Genomic DNA, 22633 nt, shown 5'->3' with positions numbered 1-22633 from the left:
AGAGTGTGTGTGTGTGTATATGTGTTTGTGTATGTGTGTGTGAGGAACTGAAAATGGAATTGGCAGGTCTGATCTGAGGTATTTCCTGGTAGTCCACATGGCGTCTTGGATGCATAAGTAGCAAGTTGCTCCCTGGGTAAAAGGGGTGAGGAGAATGGGGGGGTTCAGGGTGAGGTTTTAGGTGAGGAAAAAGTGCTATAGGACAAAGAGAGCTTATATACAAGCGAGCACAAAAAGTTTCTCTCCTCCTTTTTTTTTTTTTTTAAGCAAAACATCTACTTTTTTTCTTTTGCAGTTTCCATCCTGTCACCCCTCAGGAGTCTTTTCCGTCTTTAGTGCTTTCTGTCAAGATAAGTCAAACCGCTTTGCTTTCTTTCAGTCACTTGGGAAGAGTAAAAAACAAAAACAACAATTAACCAAAAAATGCTAACTGGACTCCAAAAGAAAGAAAAAAAAAAATCATAAACACTCGTCATATGACAAACAGCTTCAGTAGTACTAATTTAGGGAGTCAATATTTATTATTTTTTAAAATTGTTATGATCGACGGCGTTGGCCATGAGGCTCCCGACAAACAAAAAGCAAAAACTTTACTTCTCGATCCAGAACGAGGCAAAGTCTTTTTCTTCTGAAACCACAGCAGCAGAATCAACAGCCCTGCAGTCATCTTTACTCTTCCTCCAAGCTTCACTCCTCTTTATCCTCCTCCTCCTCCTCTCTTTCTCTCCTCCACACTCCTTCGCTCGGAGTGTAGTGCTGATTGTGAGGAGCTTCCAGAGAGGAAAGGAAGAGATTCCTTCAGAGACCGTATGCTCCTTTTTTCTAATTTGTTCTCTTCCTCAGGCAGAATCAATGGAATGGATGCATTGAGGTTGTGGGGGATTGTTTCGGGGATGGTGGGGAGGGATTTGTCTCCCTCCCTGTATCCCAGTTTCCCACTTTTTTCCTCTAGAAAATGAAAACTGGCCACATTTTCTGAAGGAGGGAACAGCAAAAACAAGAGGTCTGGTGTTCAGCTTGATTTAGGAGAGACGGGGGACACAGACGGACACAAAACAAACATAATGGGAAATGTGTGTGTGTTTGTGTTTGAGTATGTGTGTGTGTGTGTGTTCTCCCACGTTTCCCCTGAATCAGTTCTGCTGCAGGATGAGGTTCTCCAACTCGTCTGCCGAGCGCAGCAGGAAGGCGGCTGACTCTCTGTAGCCGGCAATCAGCTGACGCACGGCGGTGATCTCCGGTTGGCTGAGCTGGGTGGACGCCCCGCCCCTCCTCCACCCCGCTGCCCCGCCCACCCAGGCAGTTGTTGGTGGAGGCTGAGGAGGTGGAGTTACTGATGTTGGTAGAGGAGAGAGATTTCATGCTGAGGTCTGTAGGGCCTGAAGGTGGACGGAGAGAGAGGAGGGAGAAACGGTGAGTTGGGGAGGAATGAGTGAGATGAAGGGGTTGATGAATGAAGAGAAGAACAGAGGAGAAAAGGGATTCATTAGTTAAAGGTTAAATGAAGAGATGGAGACAGGGAGAGGAGGTGAAAGAGCGAAAGATCAGTCAGTTCAAAATGAGAGAGGACTGCTGGAATATCATGTCTCTTATCACTTGTGGCCACCATTAAACCTTAAGCTTCGAGCTGACGATAGGAAAGAACCTTGTGAAGTAAATACTTCAGGCCACAAACTAAACTACAACACAGCCAAGAGGAGATGCAGAAGTCTAGTTTTTTTCTCAGACACTTTAGTTACAATTTGCTGAAAGGTAATTATGGAATTCTCGCCCTATTAATCCAAAATAAACTGTGTACCCCAGCTTTAGCCAGGCTGACATACATCAGTATCATGTGCTGCTTCACACTACCATCTGCTGCTCTGTCTCCTTTCACTGTCCTCTTTTCTTCTGCTGCTCCTTCATCCCCAAATTACCCATTATAACTCTCACATCTGTCGCCTGCCTGCTTCCTCTTTCCTTTTTTCTATCCTTCTTACTATGACGTCTTGTCCGTCTCCTCACTGTCTGCATTAAGATCCTCTTTTCTGTACCCCACTCCCATCCTCACCGTTGCTCTGAGCAGCAGCGCCTGTCGTCAGGGAAACAGGGTGTTGCATGGCAGCTCCCAGGCCCGGGTATCCACGGTAACCATAGCTAAGGCCAGCTCCGTTGATGTAGAGCTGGGTATCCTGGGAGGAGAAGGCGGATGCGGCCAAGGAGTAGGCGGAGTGAGCCAAGGTCGCCGGCTCCCTCAGACTCCCTCCACCACTGGACGGCTTGTCCAGAGAGATCTGGTCATCCTGGAAGAGGGAACAGGAAATTAGAGAGCTTTCTCTTCAAAGTACTATACAGCTAGCTGGGTGGATTAAGATGCAACTGGTATTAAAAGGAACCTGCAGCATAATAATTAAAATATTGCAAATACACATGTTAGCATGTTTGAAGTTTTCCATCAGCTTTTCACAACTTTAACATTTACTATCCACAGAATCCTTGTAATTTAGCTGTGTTAGTGGCCCATGTCGTAAACCCACTTTTCTATCAATTATTAGGCCGGGACCATTTATTTACCGTGCCGAGGAGGTTAAGTTATCGGGTTTGGTTTGTTTGTTTGTCTGTTTGTCAACAGGATTACTGAAACTTAGTGGAACTGTTGAGCATGGGCCAAAGAGGTAAACGTTACATTTTGGAGCGGATCCAATCACCTGGCGGATACACAAATTATTTTTCAGTTATGGAAACAGCCTTGGCTGAGGTCTGCGCTTTCCAACTGTCTAGAAAGCTTGTGATCCTAGTGATTTAAAAAAATCATCTTTTGTGTACACATATAAAATAAACAAGTATTTCTTCTGTGGTATAATAACTTAACAACTTGCTGGATCACATAGATGTATCAGTGTGGCTGGATTGTGTTTTGCATACGTCCTCTCTGTTTCATGTTACCTTTGTCTCTCAACTAACAATGCTCATTTAACCAGATTAACTGCATTCTTTGGCTTCACCCACTGATCATTAACTCTGTTTGCTTATCTGAAACTCAGGTCTGCAGGCACGTAACAACATTCTCTCATTATTACAGTGATTCTCAATTAACAGCTCATTACTGAACTGGCCAGACAGAGGGCAGCCTGCTAGGCTTCTATGTAGATTAATTAGTCAAATACAAAACATAAAAAAAAATGTTTTACCTTTTACATATGAATTAGGCTACACACACACACACACACACACACACACACACACACACACACACACACACACACACACACACACACACACACACACACACACACACACACACACACACACACACACACACTTACATGATAGGCATCGAGGCGCATCCTCTTTGCGGCGTTGCGTGATTCGCTCTCGCAGGCAGCAGCCAGGATGTTCTCAGCCATGGCTGAGGTAAGGTGAGGTGGAGTAGGACGGGTCTGCAGACAACACAATGATATCATGATAAAGGAATATCTATCATGGAATTAAATTATTGATTGAATTAGAGCGACAGGTGATTATGCATTTCTGTAAACAGACAGAACAACAACAAAACATCTTCAGCCATGATTGAAATGAGGACAAATGGATTTACATACAGGAGGATACTGACTGTGCTTCTTATGTTGTAGTTAAATAATGATTACATTACATGGGAATGAATGTGATTATTTACTAAACAGTGCATGACACATAACAAGTGTCGTCAGTTTGTTTGTGTATGGCAATAAAACTACATGAAGAAAAGAACTGTTAGAAACATCTGTTTTTTGACATTTGCATAAAGAAACAGTTTAAAGAGTTTCCAGTTTTAATTCTTAACAGTAAAGGTTTATTTTATAAAAGCTTTCTATTCATACGAGCACATCATTTTATTGTCATATCTTATCTGTTTAATTGTGTCGATTTTTGTTGTTTTTATTACTCTTGGGTATCGTATTTCTATTCTATTTCTATATCGTCGGTTTTTATTGTTGCAGTTCTAAAATATTTTTGTCCCTGGTTCAACCATGTTTTAAAACGTGCTGTATAAATAAAGCTATCATTATTATTATAACTAATACTGCTTTCAACCAAATATTATCCACATTGTGTATTCACAGTTTACAGTGCAGGACACCTCACTAGTGACTACAGTACTGTGTATGAATACATGGTGTAGCATTATTCTTCACCACTGGGAGGCAGCAGAGACATCTCAGTAACTGGCTCATCTTTACAGTAGCGGCGAAGCAGCCTGTTGCTTGTCATACAATTTCAGTAAAGGTGGCAGGGGGAAGAGGTTTGTTTTCAAGATAGTTGTATGTTTTAGGCGACGACACAAGACGGTTATTGCGAGACAATCTGCCAACAATGTCAACTACTGTTCATGAGAGAGAGAGAGAGAGAGAGAGAGAGAGAGAGAGAGAGAGAAAGAGAGAGAGAAAGAGAGCGTGTGTGATCGTGAATATGAAGTTAGTAGGAACGTTATAACGGTGAACGTAGCAGTGCAGTATGTGTTCACAGGGTTAGTATCCACAAAGTTACAGAAAACTTCGGCCAAGGCTCCCTTAAGGTGGCCTGACCTTTAAGGTGGACCAGCTATTCTCATTAAAACACTCCTCTGAGTTTTAATCCTTCCAAATTTCCTTTTTATATGGAGAATCCACTCCATAAACTTTGTTGGCCGAACACCATATGCCATTCTCTCACCATATGGTAATGACTCTCAGTGCCAGTGGAGGGAGACAAAAGTTCCACATTCCAGCTTTAAGTTCAGTACTTGAGTAAATGCACTGAGATACATCCCACCACTGGACTTAGTCAGACACATCTGCTAACTTTAGGCTCGTCTTCAGTCACTGGCACAGTATTAAGTTAATTGCTCCAAGAAGAATAGGAGGCGGAGACGACCTTTGACCTCGTAACATAAAGTATATTGGATGATTCAGATACTCAGCATTTAAGTGAGGAACAGTCGGTGTCAAGTTTAGCCATTTCCACCCTGCAAACAGCATGAGGGTCTTTGTCAAAGAGATAATAGTTTTAAGATTGCAGCGTTTTTATAATCTGTGTCACTGCACACAGCCTGCTGGTTCCTGAAGACGTCAGTTTGTCACTTGAAACGTGTCTCGAAATTCTGCACATCTGCAAACTTGATTAACTCTGACTACTGGGACAGTAAATATTGAAAGGAATAATCAAACATGTAGTCAAAGATAAAATAGAATTTGATTTTGGCCACCAATTTGGGATGGCAGAAATATTTTATAATGTAAATATACAAAAAAAATCAGCAACTAATGAAAGTCATATAAAGGGCAAAACTGCAAACAAATGCTTTTTTTGAGAGAACAATTTGTTTGGTATAATGCCAGTGGCAACATGGTAATCCAAACTACAGAGCCCTGATTATGGAATACGTCTCTAAACATGCTGCTGATCAAACACTATTCTTGTATACAAACTGTACACAAAAAAAAGATTACAACAGATAAAACTGTATGTTCAAGATTGTTGGCTGAATCACAGCCCCAGACTACCACAACAAGCTATATATTTATATTTATTTATCTACAGTCCGATTTATTCCCTTTGATTCTATTTGTAACATTATTTGTTCAGCCTAAAAGCTTTCTGAGATCAGGTATCACTTCTGCATCACAGAGCTGCTGAGACTGAATTTCTCAAACTAATACAACTTAAAAATGTTTCCATGTTAAGTTTGTTGACTTTTTAAAAACTAGCGCCAACTGATAAAAAAAATGATGCTATTACCACAATGACTACTACTATTCCAAACAAACTAAAAGCACATTACCTCCATGCCGCTCTTCTTCATGCGTCGGCAGGATTTGAGGTAGGTGCGGATGCGCTTGCGGGCGCGTTCCTGGAATTCTGGGAACTGTCTGCTGCAGGACTCGATGATGGCCTGGATCTTTTCCTTGGGCTGTTTAGAGATGGGAACCATCCGATCCAAGTTCTCGTCCACAAACAGACGCACAAACATCTGCAGGAAGACCACACAGCTGTTAGAGAAAATCATAGCCCCGGATAGCTTGCTTGTCTGTGTGCTCATTGACACAGTCCGGTGTTCAATATTTTTTCTTTATGAATACAATGAGACACCTAATTGATCCCAGCGGGACATCATGTGAGACCAAACACGCTGTATCTGACTCACATTAAAGGCCTTTAGTCTCTCTGGGTCGACTCCCTCTGTGTCGTTGATCTTGTCGTTGTCGTCGTGGTCATCATGGTCATCATCATCATCATCAGGGGTGACCTGGCGCCCTGTGGTCAGGTCCTCGGCACCCAGGTCCATCTTCACGCTGTCGTAGCTGCCACCCGAACTGTACTGGGGGGACTGAACACACACATTAGCCATCAGTTAAGTCTGTAAAATGACTGTTTTGACTTTTACAGTCAAAGCTTCTATCGGGATTTTTAAAAAGCTTAAGAGCAAACCATTTTTTTCACATCAGTGAAATGTGTGTTTTCGAAAGGCTAAACGCCAACAAATTCAGATTTAATCTGAATATTTTGTTAGATAAAAACATGTTGTGATTTTGGGAAATTATTACATTATTACTTTTTTCAATAACTGTTGACTTTTGGACCCAACAATGTTCTAAAGTAATGTTTGTATCACGAGAGTTGGAACAATCCTACAAAGCCACCAATAGTTCTACAAATAGTATAATAATAAAACATATGAGTGTAGCCTTATCTTCAATGAATGGACGTGCAATAAAAAAAGCCCCAAAGCATTCGAATGTAAATTTAGAATTGTAATGCCAACCTCATGAATGACACTTCAAAGCTATTCACAATCATTTTAAATGTTGTATTATTATTATTCTTTAAAAAAATATCCCTCTAATAACTAATCACCTGTATTGTATATGTATGCACAGTCTGTATGTGCGTGTTTGTCTGCTGAGTGAGCTCACCTTGCCCCCATAGTCCCTGCCATCTCGGTCCAATCGCAGCTCGGCAGTGTGTGTGTGGGACTGGGAGTGTGTGTTGGGAGTGTGTGCATTATGTGTGTGAGGGGTGTGTGTGTGCGGCAGAGGCAGGGCAGGGTGAGGAGCCAAGGGAGGTTTGGCAGCCAGTGGGTACTTCCTGCGGAGCTCCTCGGGCGCGCTGGGATGCAGAGCTCCGAGCAGCGCCGCAGCCGCAGCCGACACAGTGACGGGCAGATGTGAGGTGGACAGGGGCAGTCGCTGAGGGGGAGGGTCACTCAGGTTCATCGGCTGCTGGTCCTCAGACGAGGAGGAGGAGGAAGTAGGCGTGCTGAAGTCCAGTGGGGCTGGGCCACCGTTCCCATTGATGACCTCCGTTTCCCTGACTATTGTGCCGTCTGTTACAGCTGAGGAGGGCGGGGTCAGGGCAGGCAGGCCATTTCCACTGCCGCTCTCTGATGAGGAATCCTCTGAAAGGAGATGGAGAGGTTCAATTTCACAGATTGACAAACACATGATTATGTTGCTAAACTGTTGTTGCTTCTTATTTGTGGTGTTATTCCAGCAGCAGATGAGCACACAGCTGGAGCCGTGTGTTCAGTGGGATGTGAGAACGACGGACATTTCCTCACATTAACAACTGCTGAAGACACACTGACAACAAGGGACAAATATGCAGCTCATATTTATAACGTCTGAGTGCTACAGGTCAGACATAAATCTACCCATGAAAGTAAATCCGTCAACATGGACATTTAGGGCATGAGGCTCAGTCCTACTAAATCACACATTTCCCCAGTAACCCCTCGTGGTGTTTAGTCCATGCAGATAGGTGAGGTGTTACTGTGCCCATATTCACACATATCCGTCTCTCAGGCTTCTCCCAAAACATCACCATAGTGCAATGGGGGTGACTGGAATATTTGTTTCTGGTGCTCAAAGTATTAAAAAGAATGTAATTTAAATAATTGTTTACTAGGGCTGTACCAAATAGTCCTAAACTTCAAAGCTTCACTAATGACACTGACATTCAAATTCGAAAAATTTGTATACATTTTTTTATTTAATGAAATGTTCTGCTTTAATCCATATATGTGGGCATTTAGCCAACAATTTCACTGCAGTCAATAAAAGGTTTTAAATCTGTTACTTAATCTTGATTATCCACATTATCCTCAATGCTTTAAGAGCTCAAATGTGTTTGTTTTTGATTTGGGCAAAAAAACCCACTTAACAGTCTTGTAATATGTTCAATAAAAAAACTTTTTTTCTTCCAGTTTTTTACGATTCTTGTTACTTCTCTTTTCTATTTCTTTCTTTCTCTTCTTATTTGTAATTTCTGTTTTGCTATATAAACAAAGTTTGCTTGCTAATAAAAGGCATATTCATAGTTTTTTTCCTCCAGGCTTTTCATAAGCATAGAGCCAACTGAGGAAGCTTGTGATTCTGCACTCCCTCAGGCCAGATTTAGGTCATAATATGATCTTAAAGTTACATGAACATAAGAAAAAGAATCACACTCAGTCAAAAGAAAATGCTCTCAATAAATGAGACACTATAGATGTCATGTGTGATGTGTTTCCTGAATAGACACATTCATACTGTCATTTCATGGCTTTTTTTTAGCCCAGCAGATGGCAGGCTTCCTTCATGAAGCAGCCACATCTGTGTATGACTAGGTCTTAAAAACTTCTCTGCTTCTGTTCTGCTCTTCGATGGTTTATAAAAATATTATTTCTCCATGCTTTACTGTTGGATTGCATTACACTGTATTTATATAGAGAGGGGACGGTAAACATCATTAACCTATTGTCTAATGTAATCCACAATGACAACACAAACCATAGTCTCATAAATCATCATACACCACCTCTGACATGACTCTGACTTCACATTGATATTATGTGTAGAACAGTAATATTATGTGTACACACTCTATTTTACATTGCTTAAGTGATGTCATGTTATTGTGTACATCCCTGTATTCTTCATGGAAGGGAATTATGAAATTAATAATTTATCAGAACGTCTTCATAACAGACAAATCTGTCCCACAGCGGGAATGAAATTGGGGGACAGTTATTGTCTTCCTGTAACCAGCGGGACAGTGACAGCGATAACTATGACAAGAGGAGATAATCTCCAAACTGTCTGGTAGTGGGAGGAAAATAATGGGTCCTCCAATTATTAAAGTATTCTGAAGCCAAGGGCTGTGTACTGCTTACGCCCTCACAGATACCCGCAATTACATTGAGGGTGGACAAGATAACATTGTGCTAAAAAAATGGTTGGTTCAGCTTGGGTTGTTCCTCCAACGCACCAGAGATATGTATTGTGTTATGAGGGAAATGCAGAGCGATTCCTCAGAGAGAGAGAGAGAGAGAGAGAGAGAGAGAGAGAGACTGCATGCAGCTGCTGTGGAGGCAATAGTTACGGGTCGAGTGGAGCACTGTCTGTTTATTTGATTAAACCCATCCAGTCTGCAGCCTGACCAGACAATAACACAGTCAACACCCTGCATTATGACAGACGCCCCTCCCCCACCTCAACACACCACCGCCGCCTCATCATCATCATCATTACCAAGCTCGTCTTTCTCCCACTTTATCTGAATCACAGTAGCATCTTCTTAACCTCGTCATCGTTATTAATGCCACGCTTCTTTTACCATGGACAGTGAGAGGGGAAACATTTCAATTTAAAGCAACAACCAGAACAAAACTTCAGTCAAGTTCCTTCTCCAAAATGTAAATTCTAGACCAGTAGTTGTGGAGTCTACATAGGTGGAAGAAGTATTCACATCATTTACTCAAGTAAAAGTAAAGATACGACTATTTCAAAAAACATACTGAATTATCAAAAGTAGATATACTTGACTATATCATTAAATATAACATTAATAAATTGTTAATACTGCTTACACATAAATAAGTAATAGGGTTGTAAATTTGCAAGAATATGATGGGAGACGCATCATGATACAGGGGTTATGATTCACTGTATTGCAATACTGTAGCAAAGCAACGTATGGTGATTTTTTTACATCTAATTTTAGAAAGATTGTCAAAGGGTAATGAACACACCGCATTATGCATTAAATCTTGGTAAAAAAAGCTTACTATGCAATCAGAACAGTGGGAACTGCTTTTGCATTTATAAATGGCCCCGTAACATCCATCATCATAGCATTACTTTTTGTTCAATCAGAGCAACTGTCTGCCACAAACCTTTGCATGTAAACTATTAACTGAATTGATAAAGTGTTATTAGGAATTGATGATCCATGAAACACTAGAGAAAAGGGGTTTGAATAGTATTAAATGCTTCAGTATTTATTGCTGGAGCAGGTTCAATATCCCTTTCTCTCTCTATCTCGCTCTCTCTGTATCCCTTTTAAGACAGACAGGCTACTAAATAAGTGATCATGGAATAAATGGTCTGTGCCAAGCTGGCAGGCAGGAATGATGCTTGTCCGCCTGACTATTAGGTTTTATCATCTGAATAGACTACTGGTCCGTAGTCCTTGAACACATGACGCTTTTCTTCCTTCACAAAGACACAGAGAGGAAGGTTGGAGCTTGCATGCAACTTCCAATTTAGCCCGATGTGTGGGTCACTGTTTAATTAGAGCTGCATTTATCACTACAATATTACCAGCATCACAAACGTACAAAAGGATGGAAAAGGATGTTGAGGGGAGATTTTGACAGATGGACATAGAGGAAAAAGTGTGAACAGAGATTAGGTAAATGACTCACTGAGGAGTCTGTAAATGGTGATCGTCAAATGTTTCTATAGGTGTGCCTACCCTCTGCATCATTATTTTCTGTTAAACTTAAGCAGAAATTGCTACATGGATGACTTGGTTTTTGCTTGAATTACTTATTTTTTTTCAGCCCAGAAAGAGTGAATGACAAGAGAGCAGCTCCAATTGAGGATGATTGGAGGATAGAGAAGGGAAGGAAAAGGCAACAGAGGAAGAGGAGGTAATTTGAATGAGTCAACAGCACAAGACAAATGCAGAAGAGATGGAGAAAGAGAGTGGGGGCTGTGGATGGTATCGACTGTGTCATTCGTTCGTCGGGAGAGGGAGGGATGGAGGGAGGGGTGGAGCCCAAACCGCTGCATGGAGAGAGGGAGAGATGGGTAGAGAGGCACCAGAGTAAAAAGAGAGAGAGAGAGAGAGGGAGAGAGTGAAGAGGGCGATGCACTATCGAGGGAGGCATAGCCAGGCAGAAGGAAAGAGGTCAGGAGGGGGGTGGTAGGAGGAGGCGGAGGAGAGGCGAGGGAGAGGGTCATGGCTGGGGGGTGGGGGCAGCAGGAGGAGACAGAGTAGAGGATGAGGGAGGATTGAGATGGGGGATGGGACGGGGAAGGGTGAGGAGAGATTAAGTCAAAGGGATAGGCACATGGGAGAGATTTTTAGATGTTTTTACGATATCTTTTCTTTTTTGTCTCTCATCAGAATCATTATATTGTTAGAATATATTTCACTTTATCATATCATATCATCTAGTTGGATAAGTATATAGTACTATGTTGTCTAATAAAGAGTATTTCCATTAGTGTTGTAATGTGCAGATAATTTGTTGTTTTATATTCTGTAATATTTCCTTTACATCTTCTAGACAACCTGATTTGGCTATATTGTACTAAATCATGGTCGTGCTAATAAAGCAATGAATTTGAGAGATAGGGAGTGGAGTATGAATAGAAAGGGGAATGAGAGGGAGTGAGTCATGGGACCTGGAGGTAGAAAAGAATGGCTTGTATTTATGAGTGTGTAAGGACTATTCATGCATAGTGGCGAAGGCCAACCTAATTCCTGCCGCCTTGACACAAATCCCCCCGTCAGCTGCAAGACCTCTGTCACTGCCTCTCCATCCCTCCATGACAGTGAGGGATCCCTGCATCCTCCTCAGCTTCCCTCACCGTCTAGTCTTTCTATTATTCTCCTTCTATGTACACATTTGCTGAACAGGGAGCAGCATCTCTCTCCTTTTCATATTCTCTCTCTTTCAGACACAAACAAGATGCAGCCTTCCTCATCCTCTACTCCCCACGGTTTTGTGTCCTGCCTCTCTTTCTTCTCTGCTCTCACCTATTCTGCCGGTATCACACTACATGATATCAGAGACACAGCGGTCTGATTTGACAGAAACTGGGAGTTGAGAATGAAAGGTACAACATTTTTTTGTTTAATCCTCTGCGTGTTAAAGACTTAACAACCGGTCCAAAAAGTTTTTGCCAGGATATTCTTTTCTAAGATCCATGTTTATATTTTTCTCATCTGTGAAGCCGGTGAATCTTTGCTTGTAATAAAGAGCAAGGAGTGACACTAATCTAATCGAGTAGTTATGAAGTTATGAAAGACCATTGTTGGGAGACAGAAATAGTCGAATCCTTGAAATGTTTCTGAGAGCAAGATGGAACCATTGAACGAATAAGACACCAAGATTGCTGCAATGCTGAGTTAATGAATGAATACACAGATCCTTCATGTCAATGCAACTATATTTTGGTATCTAAAACGTTCTGGTTTCCATTTGTTGTCAGAGTAGTATTGACCAATCACTTTTGAGGTGGCTTTGCTTGCATAAAGGTAAAACAGCTCATGCAGAGAGCCAAAGAGGCGCAACACATTGGCTAAATAGGATAATCTCAGAACCCATCGGCTATCGTCGGACAATGATTTGCTTTTTATAAAGCTAAAAAATAAACTGAATGTAAACTGTAAACTTTCATGATTCAGCACTTGATGACAAGGTTCACTTCTCAAGGGCACACTGGAGCAGGGCTGAAGTGGGACCTTTCACTCTCGACCTACATGACCACCTGTCCCTCTTCACCTGCTGCCATCTTTCCTTCCCCTCCTCTCCTCCTCTTTTACTGTTTCTTCTCCAACATGTTTATCTCTGTCCATCTCCACCTCCTTGTCACACCCCTCCTTCACTCCCTCTCTTCCCTCACCACTCCCTCGTGTCCAGTCTCTGGGTAGGAGTGCAGTGACTGTGATGCATGGCAGTGTTTAGTGTTTTCCCTGCAGCCTTATGGGTACCAGGTGTGTTTAAGAGGTCAAATGTCTTCTTGCGTCAAGGACGCACACACACGCATACGTAGGGCTAAAAGACTGTGTGTCCCTTAAGATAAGCAGGACAAGTGGACCACGACTTTGACAGTCAATCATTGTTCAATCCATCGGGAGGAGGATGCTGCATCAGCTAACATGGCAACACACATATCCATCAATGTGTGTGTATAAGTCGCTGAGAGTGGAATATTAGTGTGTTCAAGAGCAGGTGTGTCGATGCATGTTGTGTGTTTTTGTGTGTACGCCGTTCAAACTGTGGTTTTAACTGTCAAGCTGTTAGCTCAAAGGGGTGCGGGGGGGGCTTTCACATGTCATAAATCACGCTTGTCTCTGCCTTTTCAATTCACTTCACTGTTGCTTTGTCACTCATACGAAGGGTGTAAAAAACACATCAAGGTTGAAAGGGGAACAAAAGTCATCAGCCTGCTGGCATTTAGTTCATTATGTGAACGTAAGGATGAAGACCAGGATGCAACCTTGTATATAACCAGACCGTGTTTGGTCAGTGTGCTAAATTGTGGTCACATTGTTGCTTTTTTTTTGGAATATTAAATATTTATCTGCAGTGGTCCCAGTCATTTTTTTTTTTAAGTGTACAGAAATATATGACATGGTTATGCGTCATTTGAGCCATATAATTGAGGACTTCTTTAATTCAATGACCTAAACGTCCCTATGTGACACTATCGGAGCCCAGTTCCACCGGTAATGATAGTTTGTAAAATGTCCTTTGGAGCAAAGCATCCACCAAATGGCACATGTTAAGTCAACTGGTAGTCATTTCTAATCAGCCAGAAGATATACGTCCTTGTGAACTTGAGACCAACGGCCCCTTAATTTAAAAAGGAGACATATATCACCTGAGTGTAGCTCTGCATGGGAGCAAAGCAGCATATTTCAATAGATGTGATTTAATAATTGTCACGATATAGTTTACATTTCAGCCATACACAGGGGAGAAGCAACAAATCAATGTCTCTATTGTAGTGATGGGGGCACTTGTGCATTGATTTACAAAGGGCGGATTAAAAACCTTGGCATTAATTAAGCAGATTGTTTCTTTAATGCGCTGGCCGTGTAAACAGAAGCCCGGGAGAGGGGGATCCTCTCCATTTATTTCTCCTTGTAACTTCTCTATCCGAGTTCTTTCACTTGTTTTTCAGGCTCAGAATCTTTGCCTTCACTCAGAAGCTTTATTTATCTATCTAAAGTCAACCTAAGGAATCACATGAGAGAAAATATGTTTTCAATCAGCACAAAACGGGTTTTAAATGGTAAATAACAACTCAAGGAAACAGACCCTACTTGACTCAATAGACAGCAGGTTGCCGGCAGCAAACATTTCATACACTAGCTTTGTGTGCATTTGATTTATTTTTGCAAATGTAAAAATTGTTGCCCTCAACACACAACGTGACCAGCCTTGTGTGTGTATGCCTCTTTTGTGCATATGAATAGAAAGGTTTGTCTGATTCTGCGTCTGTCACACAGGCCACATTTTATGACCCTGCCTTTTGCTCTGTGCATATGTGTGTTCATGTGGGTGTCTGTATGGAATCAGTGCGTCACACAGTCACATGGGGGAATGGTATAGGACGCAGCAATGACCTCAAGGAGAAGAGATCACCCTGACCTTGGTGAGCAGTGGGACATTGTACTGGACTTGTGTCCTGGATGAACCCCCAGTCTTTACAGTGTGAAATGTATTATTAAACGATTTCTCTCTGATACCATTACACTGCACTGGAGGACAATCTATTGAAGGTTTCATTGTGTTCAATGAAAAGTGTCAAACTAACTATTCACATGAATAAGTCTAAACATGTGGTTGAAATAAGAAGTTTTTCATTTTACTGTGTATTGATAAGGTCACAACAAGCTTCTGGAGCTCTCAGGAAGAATTTACAATGTTTTTAATACAACCTTGAACTGAACCAACGATGAGTGAAAAGCTTCAAAGCTTCCTTGAGTTTTTGTATTTCTTTTTTTTTTTTTGCTACATTAGTGGTATTGAGTTTTACAATGACACAAGACAACTTGTGTAAATTCGTTCACCAAGCTCTCGTAGGATAGATTATTATGTTAATGTAGTATATGTAGAGCGTTAACATTTGGCGTCTAGGCCGAATCACTCTCCGCATAGAAAACAGCCAGTTCAGCAGGGAGGAGTGGGGAGTAAAGAAAATAACTTCCATTCTAGGAAAAAGGCTCCCTGGAACAGGTTGCCTACCTTGCCTAAAGTCTAACCCTGGTGTTTTGCAGCAACATAGGCCAAACATTTAGCCCATTCTGAAATTTCAAAGGGCACTGCACTTGTATCTATAAGTAAGCAGACTGCTAATTATATGTGCATGCTAACAGAAACAGAAAAACCTATCAACTACATACATCATTACTTGGAAATTGTTCACTTCTCATGCAAAAAATCTGAGAAAATAATTGTGCTGTTATCTGAAGAAAACAGGATGTACACAAAAACATACATCCAACTCACCAAACACCTGATTTCGAGAAAAAATAAATAAACAACAACAGACCTGTGGTGCTTTTTACATTTCTACAATTATTTGTCAGCTATTAAGAGCAATGAATCGATTTCAGTGTTATTAGCTGGCTGGGCGTTGCTGAGTATACTGCAGAGGAGGAAAAAGAGGAGGAGGAGAAGAAGGTACAGGAGAAGCAGGAATGAGAGAAAGAGGAGAAAGACAAAACTAAGAGGATGAGTAGAGAAGGGCTGCAGGGGAAAGAAGCGGATGTATATGGGACTGAAGAGATGTCAGGAGATGAGGAAAAGTGGAAACCTGAGGAGGGGTACAATTCAGGAAGAGTTGAAATGCAAGTACAAATAAATGAGATGAAGTTGTTGAGGCAGAGAGGACAGTAAGAGGGGAAGGAAAAAAGAAAGAGAAAGAGAAGGGAGAGGAACATGATTCAGAGAGAAATTGAGGCAGAAAGGAGGGAGGAGGGTTAGAGGGAAGTACAAAAGAGCAGGGAGGAGTGGAAAGGGAAAGATGGAAGGATGGATGGAGGGATGTAGAGGGAGGGTGGAGGCTCTAATGGGTCATCCCCTGTCGTTTTTCATTTGTGGCTTCACTACGCAGTGACAGCTAGAGGCTTTCCTCCCGCCCCCCTTCCCTCTCCTCAAAGGAGCTAACCTGAGCGAGAGTGGTAACAGATGCTAATTCCTTCACTCCCCCTCCTTCTCCACCCTGGCCCCCTACCCCAAGGGATGGAGAGCCAAGGGGAGGCTGTGGCAGAGAAAGAGTAAAGAAGGAGGGGAGTTGGTGGTGGGGAGGAGGAGAAACAAGCCGGCGACTCCCCCGTGTGGGATTACAATGGATTATCCTGCTAAAATGCGGCACGAGCTGCTTGCTAGCTCTCAGATGCTACATTTCGCACCGTGCTGTATGGCCCTGCCCTGCCTGGCATCGTCATAGCAATGACCCACCTCTCTCTCTCTCACACCCACCTCTCTCTCTCTCTCACACACACACACACACACACACACACACACACACACACACACACACACACACACACACACACACACACACACACACACACACACACACACACACACACACACACACACACACACACACACACCATCTTTCCTCCGAAAAAGGCAGCTCTTTGTGTTTCCCTCCTCCACATGGTGGCGACCCCCTCACAGACAGGACCAGCTGGCACACATACGAACACGCACACACATCCTGGTTCATTGACATAAAATTCTGAGAAAGTTATTCCTTTCCAAGATTTGCTTTATTAATCTGTATTTTATCTTAAATGCATAAAGTGACTTTACCTCCTCTCAAAGCAACAATGGTTTGATCATTGATTATTCATTCAAAAAATTATTTTGAACATAAACACCAAAAATTCTCTGAAGCGTCTCAATATGAATATTAAATATATTTATTTTTACTTTATGATAGTAAACTGAAAATATATTTTAGTTCTGGACTGTAGAAATGGTCATAATTTGCATATGCATTAATAAATAAATCCCCAAATTGTGTTCTTTGAGGTCACAGTGACCTTGACCTTTTGACCAACAACTTTTAATCAGTTTCTCCTCGAATCCAGGTGAATGTAGGTGCCAGATTTTAAGAAATTCCGATTTCAGATTAAGAATATGAGAATCAGATGAACAACACACACACACATGGAGATGCTTGTGTTGTGCTGAGCATGCTGCTGAGGATCTTCAAAGACATCACTTTGGGCTCCGGGAGAGTGCGATGGGTATGTATTTCTGTATTAAAATGGTGAGATTTACAGATGATAATTGCAATATGATTGTAAAAGAGAGGAGAAGAGGAGGGACATGTTGGAAAGAAGGAATAGGTGTTAAGATGATCTATAAGCTTTATATGCATATTCATACTGGACCTGTACATTATCCAGTATACAGACAAGCTGTATGAATCCCCTAAACATCTACACAGAATAGAAAAGCGGGGGGGGGAGAGAAGAAGAGAGGGAGAGAGGAAAGCTGCCTCCTGCAGTGGGAGTGTGTGTGCTGCCTCCTGCAGTGTGTGTGTGTGTGTGTGTGTGTGTGTGTGTGTGTGTGTGTGTGTGTGTGTGTGTGTCCTCTAATGTCTTTGAGGTGTCCTGCCATCTCCAATGAGTCTCTGTTGATAGTCCACCAGCATGAAGCTTACAGAGGGCCATCTGGACACGACACACACACACGCTCATTATGCATGTGTTCAAGAGCACATGCATTTATTTAATGAAACGACCTACACACACCCAAACCAACCACCAGATTTCACTGGACACACACTTTAAGCATCAGTAAATCCGACAGATAATAATTTATTGCTATAAAGCCAAGTCGTGAGGAACAGACAATACCACATACATAAAATTGCTCCTTCTCTAGAAGCCACAGCCTTAGAAACCCTGACTCTGTTGCAGATCGATGATATCTCTGCAGAGAGGGCAAGTTTGCAAAGTGATAGCTAAAAGCCTGATCAATTTCAGAGAGCAAGATAGATAGTGAGAGATAAAGACAGAGGCCTGCTCTGATTGCTGTTTTCAAGGCAGCTGTAAACTGCAACTGCAGAAGAGAACCAGATGTGACAACATCTCCTAAAGTGAGGGCGGTAAGTCAGCCAATGCTGCGCCTTATGTAGCCCATGTGATGAATTATAGGAAGTGACACTGTTTTGAACTTGCCTCTGGAGCATAGATGTATGCGTTCCAAAAGTTGTAGAGGACAGGGGCGGAAAATGCAAAAGCAAACGCACGTTTATAGGTTCTAATATAAAAACAAACGTAACAGAGAGAAATACGTTTTCCTCATTCTGTATTTGATAATAATGTACTTTTTTTGAAAAGCTTTTTTTTATAAAAGAGATGAAGCGCAAAGTGCTTTCCAAAAGAAGCAACACATTAAAACAAGGGCAAATAGACAGTACTAAATAAGAAAGAAAAGTAAAGGCATTATACAAGAAGACGAAGAATCCTTTATATATATATACAAGTATAAAAAAGACAACGGTTTCCATCCAATCAATAATTGATCAATCAAAGTAATACTTTTAGTAATTATTTGATTGCTATAAACACATCACATAAGATAAGATGAGGATCACATAAAAAATGGAGAAGGCAGGAAGGAGTCAAGCACTACAAATGACCATCCATTACTCCGTCTGGTAGAGCCTGGTACTGTGTGTCTGTCTGTTACAGCTGCTAGAAGAGAGCTGGAGCTAACACTGAGGAGGAGGAGGAGAAAGGGGTAGAGGGCAGTAGTTTGGCACAAACTAAAAACTCTACAACTGCACCTTTACTGTGCCCACAGCTCTGTTCCCTGAAGTTACTCAGCTTCTCGTTCTCACAGAAATAAGCCAGTGTTACGGCAGTTAAACAATGCTGAGGCAGTATGAGTTGTTTGAGCAAAAAGTCTGACAGAAGATCTAAAATTGACTGAACTACTTTGACTTTGACTGCTTGACCTGCCTGGGTATTTCTTAACCGAGTTGCTCAACGTGTTGCTCTGCCTGTCACTGTCTCATCCTTTTAAAGCACAAAATGTCATGCAGCATTACATACCAATCTGTCTAAAAGCAATATGATAGATGAAGAAATATCACACTTTACTTTTCCATATTTCAGCAAACTGAGTGAGTCAACACTTTACTGCAGAAAGAGTCAGAAACTCTCCTTTTTGATCATCTGGGGTGAACTAAACATTGACTTGGTGCTTGTGTGTGTCTGTGGGTGTGTGTGTCTGTGGGTGTGTGTGTGTGTGTGTGTGTGGGGGGGGGGGGGGGGGGGGGCTTCTCAGTATAAAGAGAGTGCAGAAGGTCAACTGGGCAGAATAGGAGGATGGTACAGTTAGCAGAGGAGCAACAACGACACTGCTGTCACAGCCTGGCACCGCTTACAAAACCCGGCAAACACACACACACACACACACACACACACACACACACACACACACACACACACACACACACACACACACACACACACCACACACACACACACACACACACACACACACACACTCTTAAACCTCAACCCAACTCCTCCTCCTTAAATAATCATAGACATAGAAATCAATTAGCAAACTAAGAATAGAACACATACTGTATTGGGCCCTGTCCATTGATCAGATATTATCATTCATCGTCTTTCAGTGGAATTGCCTTGTGATGATACAATGTTATGATTAAAATTATGATGAGCATCAACATTATAATTTAATGTCATTTTGCACATATCTTTATATATATGTAGATATTAGAAAAACATTGTTATTTACAGTCAATCTCAATATAGATTTCAGTATAGCTAAAGCGATTACACAGTATCTAGTATTTAAACTCTTGGCAAGAATCCAAAGTGACGTTAAAACCATGTGGATGTACTATCACCGCGCTGAGTCAATTACACAAACCCAATGAGCCAATTGCTACGCTGCGCAACTTGCAGGGGAAGCCTGCGTCAGTTTTTCAAGCAATGATGAAATTCATCATCTCAGGTGAGGAGGATAATGAGGTGAAATAATAGCTGTCATGCAGTAATCCAGAGTCAGCGCTCTGTGCAGCAGAGTAATGCAGGATCCGGGCAGTCAGTCAACCAGCTAATAGGATGGGATGAGCACAACGCCAGCCAGCCACGATGCCAACATGACACAATGCAGCGCGCCATGGCTGCCCAAAGGGAACACACACACACACACACACACACACACACACACACACACACACACACACACACACACACACACACACACACACACACACACACACACACACACACACACACACACACACACTGCTTGTTTTCTTCTCTGTCATCCCTCTCTCTCTCTCTCTCCCCCACAGAAACCACACTCTCCATCCCTCTTTCTCTCCATCCCTGCATGCCCTTTCACCCACTTCTCTCTCTAATTCACTGCTGTCCTTCATCCCTGGTGGCTCTGGGCGAGCAGGCTCATGCAACGAACGAGACAGCTGATGGACGATGCAGCACCTCGTGGGTCAGATGGAAGAGCAGGCCTGGAGGGAAGGATGCCTCTCTCCCAAGACAGAGGGGACAGTGTTTCCCCGTAATCTAGAATATCTTCAACTGTGGGGGGGTTTTCTGACCCTAAGGGACAGCTGACCTCATCTCCAGGCTGGGAAACTACCACCAGCCACATGCTGGTGAAATACTGACAGTGATTTGTCAGCTTAACTGAAGATTCTGGCAAAAACACATTCTCACTTCCAACTCGTCAAATAACGCGGCTTGGTCAATGGCCCTCGGTATGAACTATGAAGCTCCAGGTTACCCTCTAGAGTCAGCTTTAGACTTTTCAGTGTGTCACTCTGCTTATTAAATGCATAGTGTCTTTACAAAATAACCTCTGCTTGTTATAAGCATTCAGGGTCTTCTAAAAATAAACTTCCAACGTAAGTTTGCTTAGTTTTTAGGTTTACGTATGCAAAAACAATTTGGTTAGGCTTCCGTAAAGCTTGTGGTTTGGGTCAAAATAAGTGTGTTGGTCACATGAAAAAAGTAGGCTTCTTAAGTAACTACCATATGCAGCGTTAGTGAGGTATGTTATTAACATATCAGTTTGTATAGGTCAACATTGACCTGGTGCAACATGGAACATGAATGGCGGTCTCCTCTGTGAAACTCCATGGTTGTTTGACCCATCCATCCACCCTGAAAAATTCCCTAAACAGAATTTTATGCTCTTTATACTAGATCCGTTGTTTTAATAATGACAAGGATGGGTTTACATCAGAGTAAGTTAAAAAGCCTGGTGCAAAAAAATCAGACACTGCCTCTCTGCATTTCAAAACATGTGAGCGACACAGACGGATAATACAAGATGACACATCTCTACCTGTGTCTGTTTTTCTTTTCTTTTTACATCGTAGTGCTGACAGTCTCAATTGTTTCAAATAAGACAAAAAAAGACCTTTAATAGGACAGTTTTAAGGTGATTTTTCATTTAATTTTCAAACCCTCTTTGTACTCGTCTTACATGCCCTGGTTGGATTGTAAAGGGGTAGAGAACTTTTGATCCTATTGCCCATTTTCATCGACTTATCTGGGGCCGGGTCATGAATAAAGCAGGCTAAGTCCCTCTCCCCAGCAACGTTTTCAAGCTCTTCCTGTTAGACCCCGAGGCGTTCCCTGGACGGACGAGATATCAATCCTCCAGCGTGTTCTGGGTCTACCCCGCCTGAGCTACTCTCCCTCTCCATCACTAAGGCTGAGCCCTGCCACCCTAATAGGGAAGATCATTTCGGCCACTTGTATCTGCAATCTCATTCTTTCAGTCACTACTCAAATGTCCTGACCATATGTGGGGTCAGAACTGGAAATAGACTGGTAAATGGAGCGCTTTCTCTTTCGGTTCAGCTTCCTTGTCATCACAATGGTCCGGTACAATGCCTGCATCATTGCTAACAGCGCACCCAACTGCCTGTCCATCTCACGCTCCACTTTATCCTAACTCGTCAACAAGACCCCCAGATACATGAAGTCTCTCGCATAAAGTGGTAACTCACTACCAACTCGGAGGTCGCAATCCCTTGTTTTCCTCCAGAGGCTTCGACAGACTTGGAGGTACTGACTCTCCTACCGACCGCTTCACACTCAGCTGCAAACCGCCCCAGTGCATGCTGGAGGTCACAGTCTGTCACCACGCAAATTTAAAATCTGAAGCACTGTCAACTTCTCCGTTAACATAGTAAATACACCAACAGTTCACACATGCCAAAAATCTGTGCTTTCAGAATTGTTGATGGGCTGAATTACAGAGTGAAATTACTATGCAGACAAAGAGTGCTATTCAAATTTCCTACATATTACATATTTATTTATTATAATCATTTATTATAGAGCAACAGAAAAGAATGGGGGTGGATGAGTGTGGGACAAAAGAAAAGAGCTTTACCCTTCTTGAATGGACATTATTGTTAAGGTTTAATAGGCAGAGACAATAGCCTATTTAATGGTCTGATGAGAAGAATAATGGATAGAAGGAGAGAGGAGAGGAGACATATATAGAGTAATAGAGAGGAGGAACAGTAAACAAGAGGAATGGAGGACAAAACCACAAGCTGTAAAGCTCAAAGCCTCACTCACACTGCGA

The 22633-nt window shown here is 42.1% G+C and overlaps 1 protein-coding gene across 1 annotated transcript in view; it reads right to left on the bottom strand.

Moving 5' to 3' along the window:
• Positions 1-501: 501 nt before the first annotated feature.
• LOC129099774 (nucleolar protein 4-like) overlaps positions 502-22633 on the bottom strand; it is a 127336-nt gene continuing 105204 nt past the window's right edge. The window contains 7 exon segments of the mRNA XM_054609144.1: positions 502-1272; positions 1274-1379; positions 2051-2282; positions 3306-3419; positions 5783-5971; positions 6146-6328; positions 6915-7396. Coding sequence (XP_054465119.1) covers positions 1134-1272; positions 1274-1379; positions 2051-2282; positions 3306-3419; positions 5783-5971; positions 6146-6328; positions 6915-7396 — 1445 coding nt within the window. The 3' untranslated portion in view covers positions 502-1133.

The sequence above is a fragment of the Anoplopoma fimbria genome, chromosome 12 (genome assembly GCF_027596085.1).
Source record: "Anoplopoma fimbria isolate UVic2021 breed Golden Eagle Sablefish chromosome 12, Afim_UVic_2022, whole genome shotgun sequence".
Lineage (NCBI taxonomy): Eukaryota > Metazoa > Chordata > Actinopteri > Perciformes > Anoplopomatidae > Anoplopoma > Anoplopoma fimbria.
This window is presented reverse-complemented; position numbering and strand designations above follow the sequence as displayed.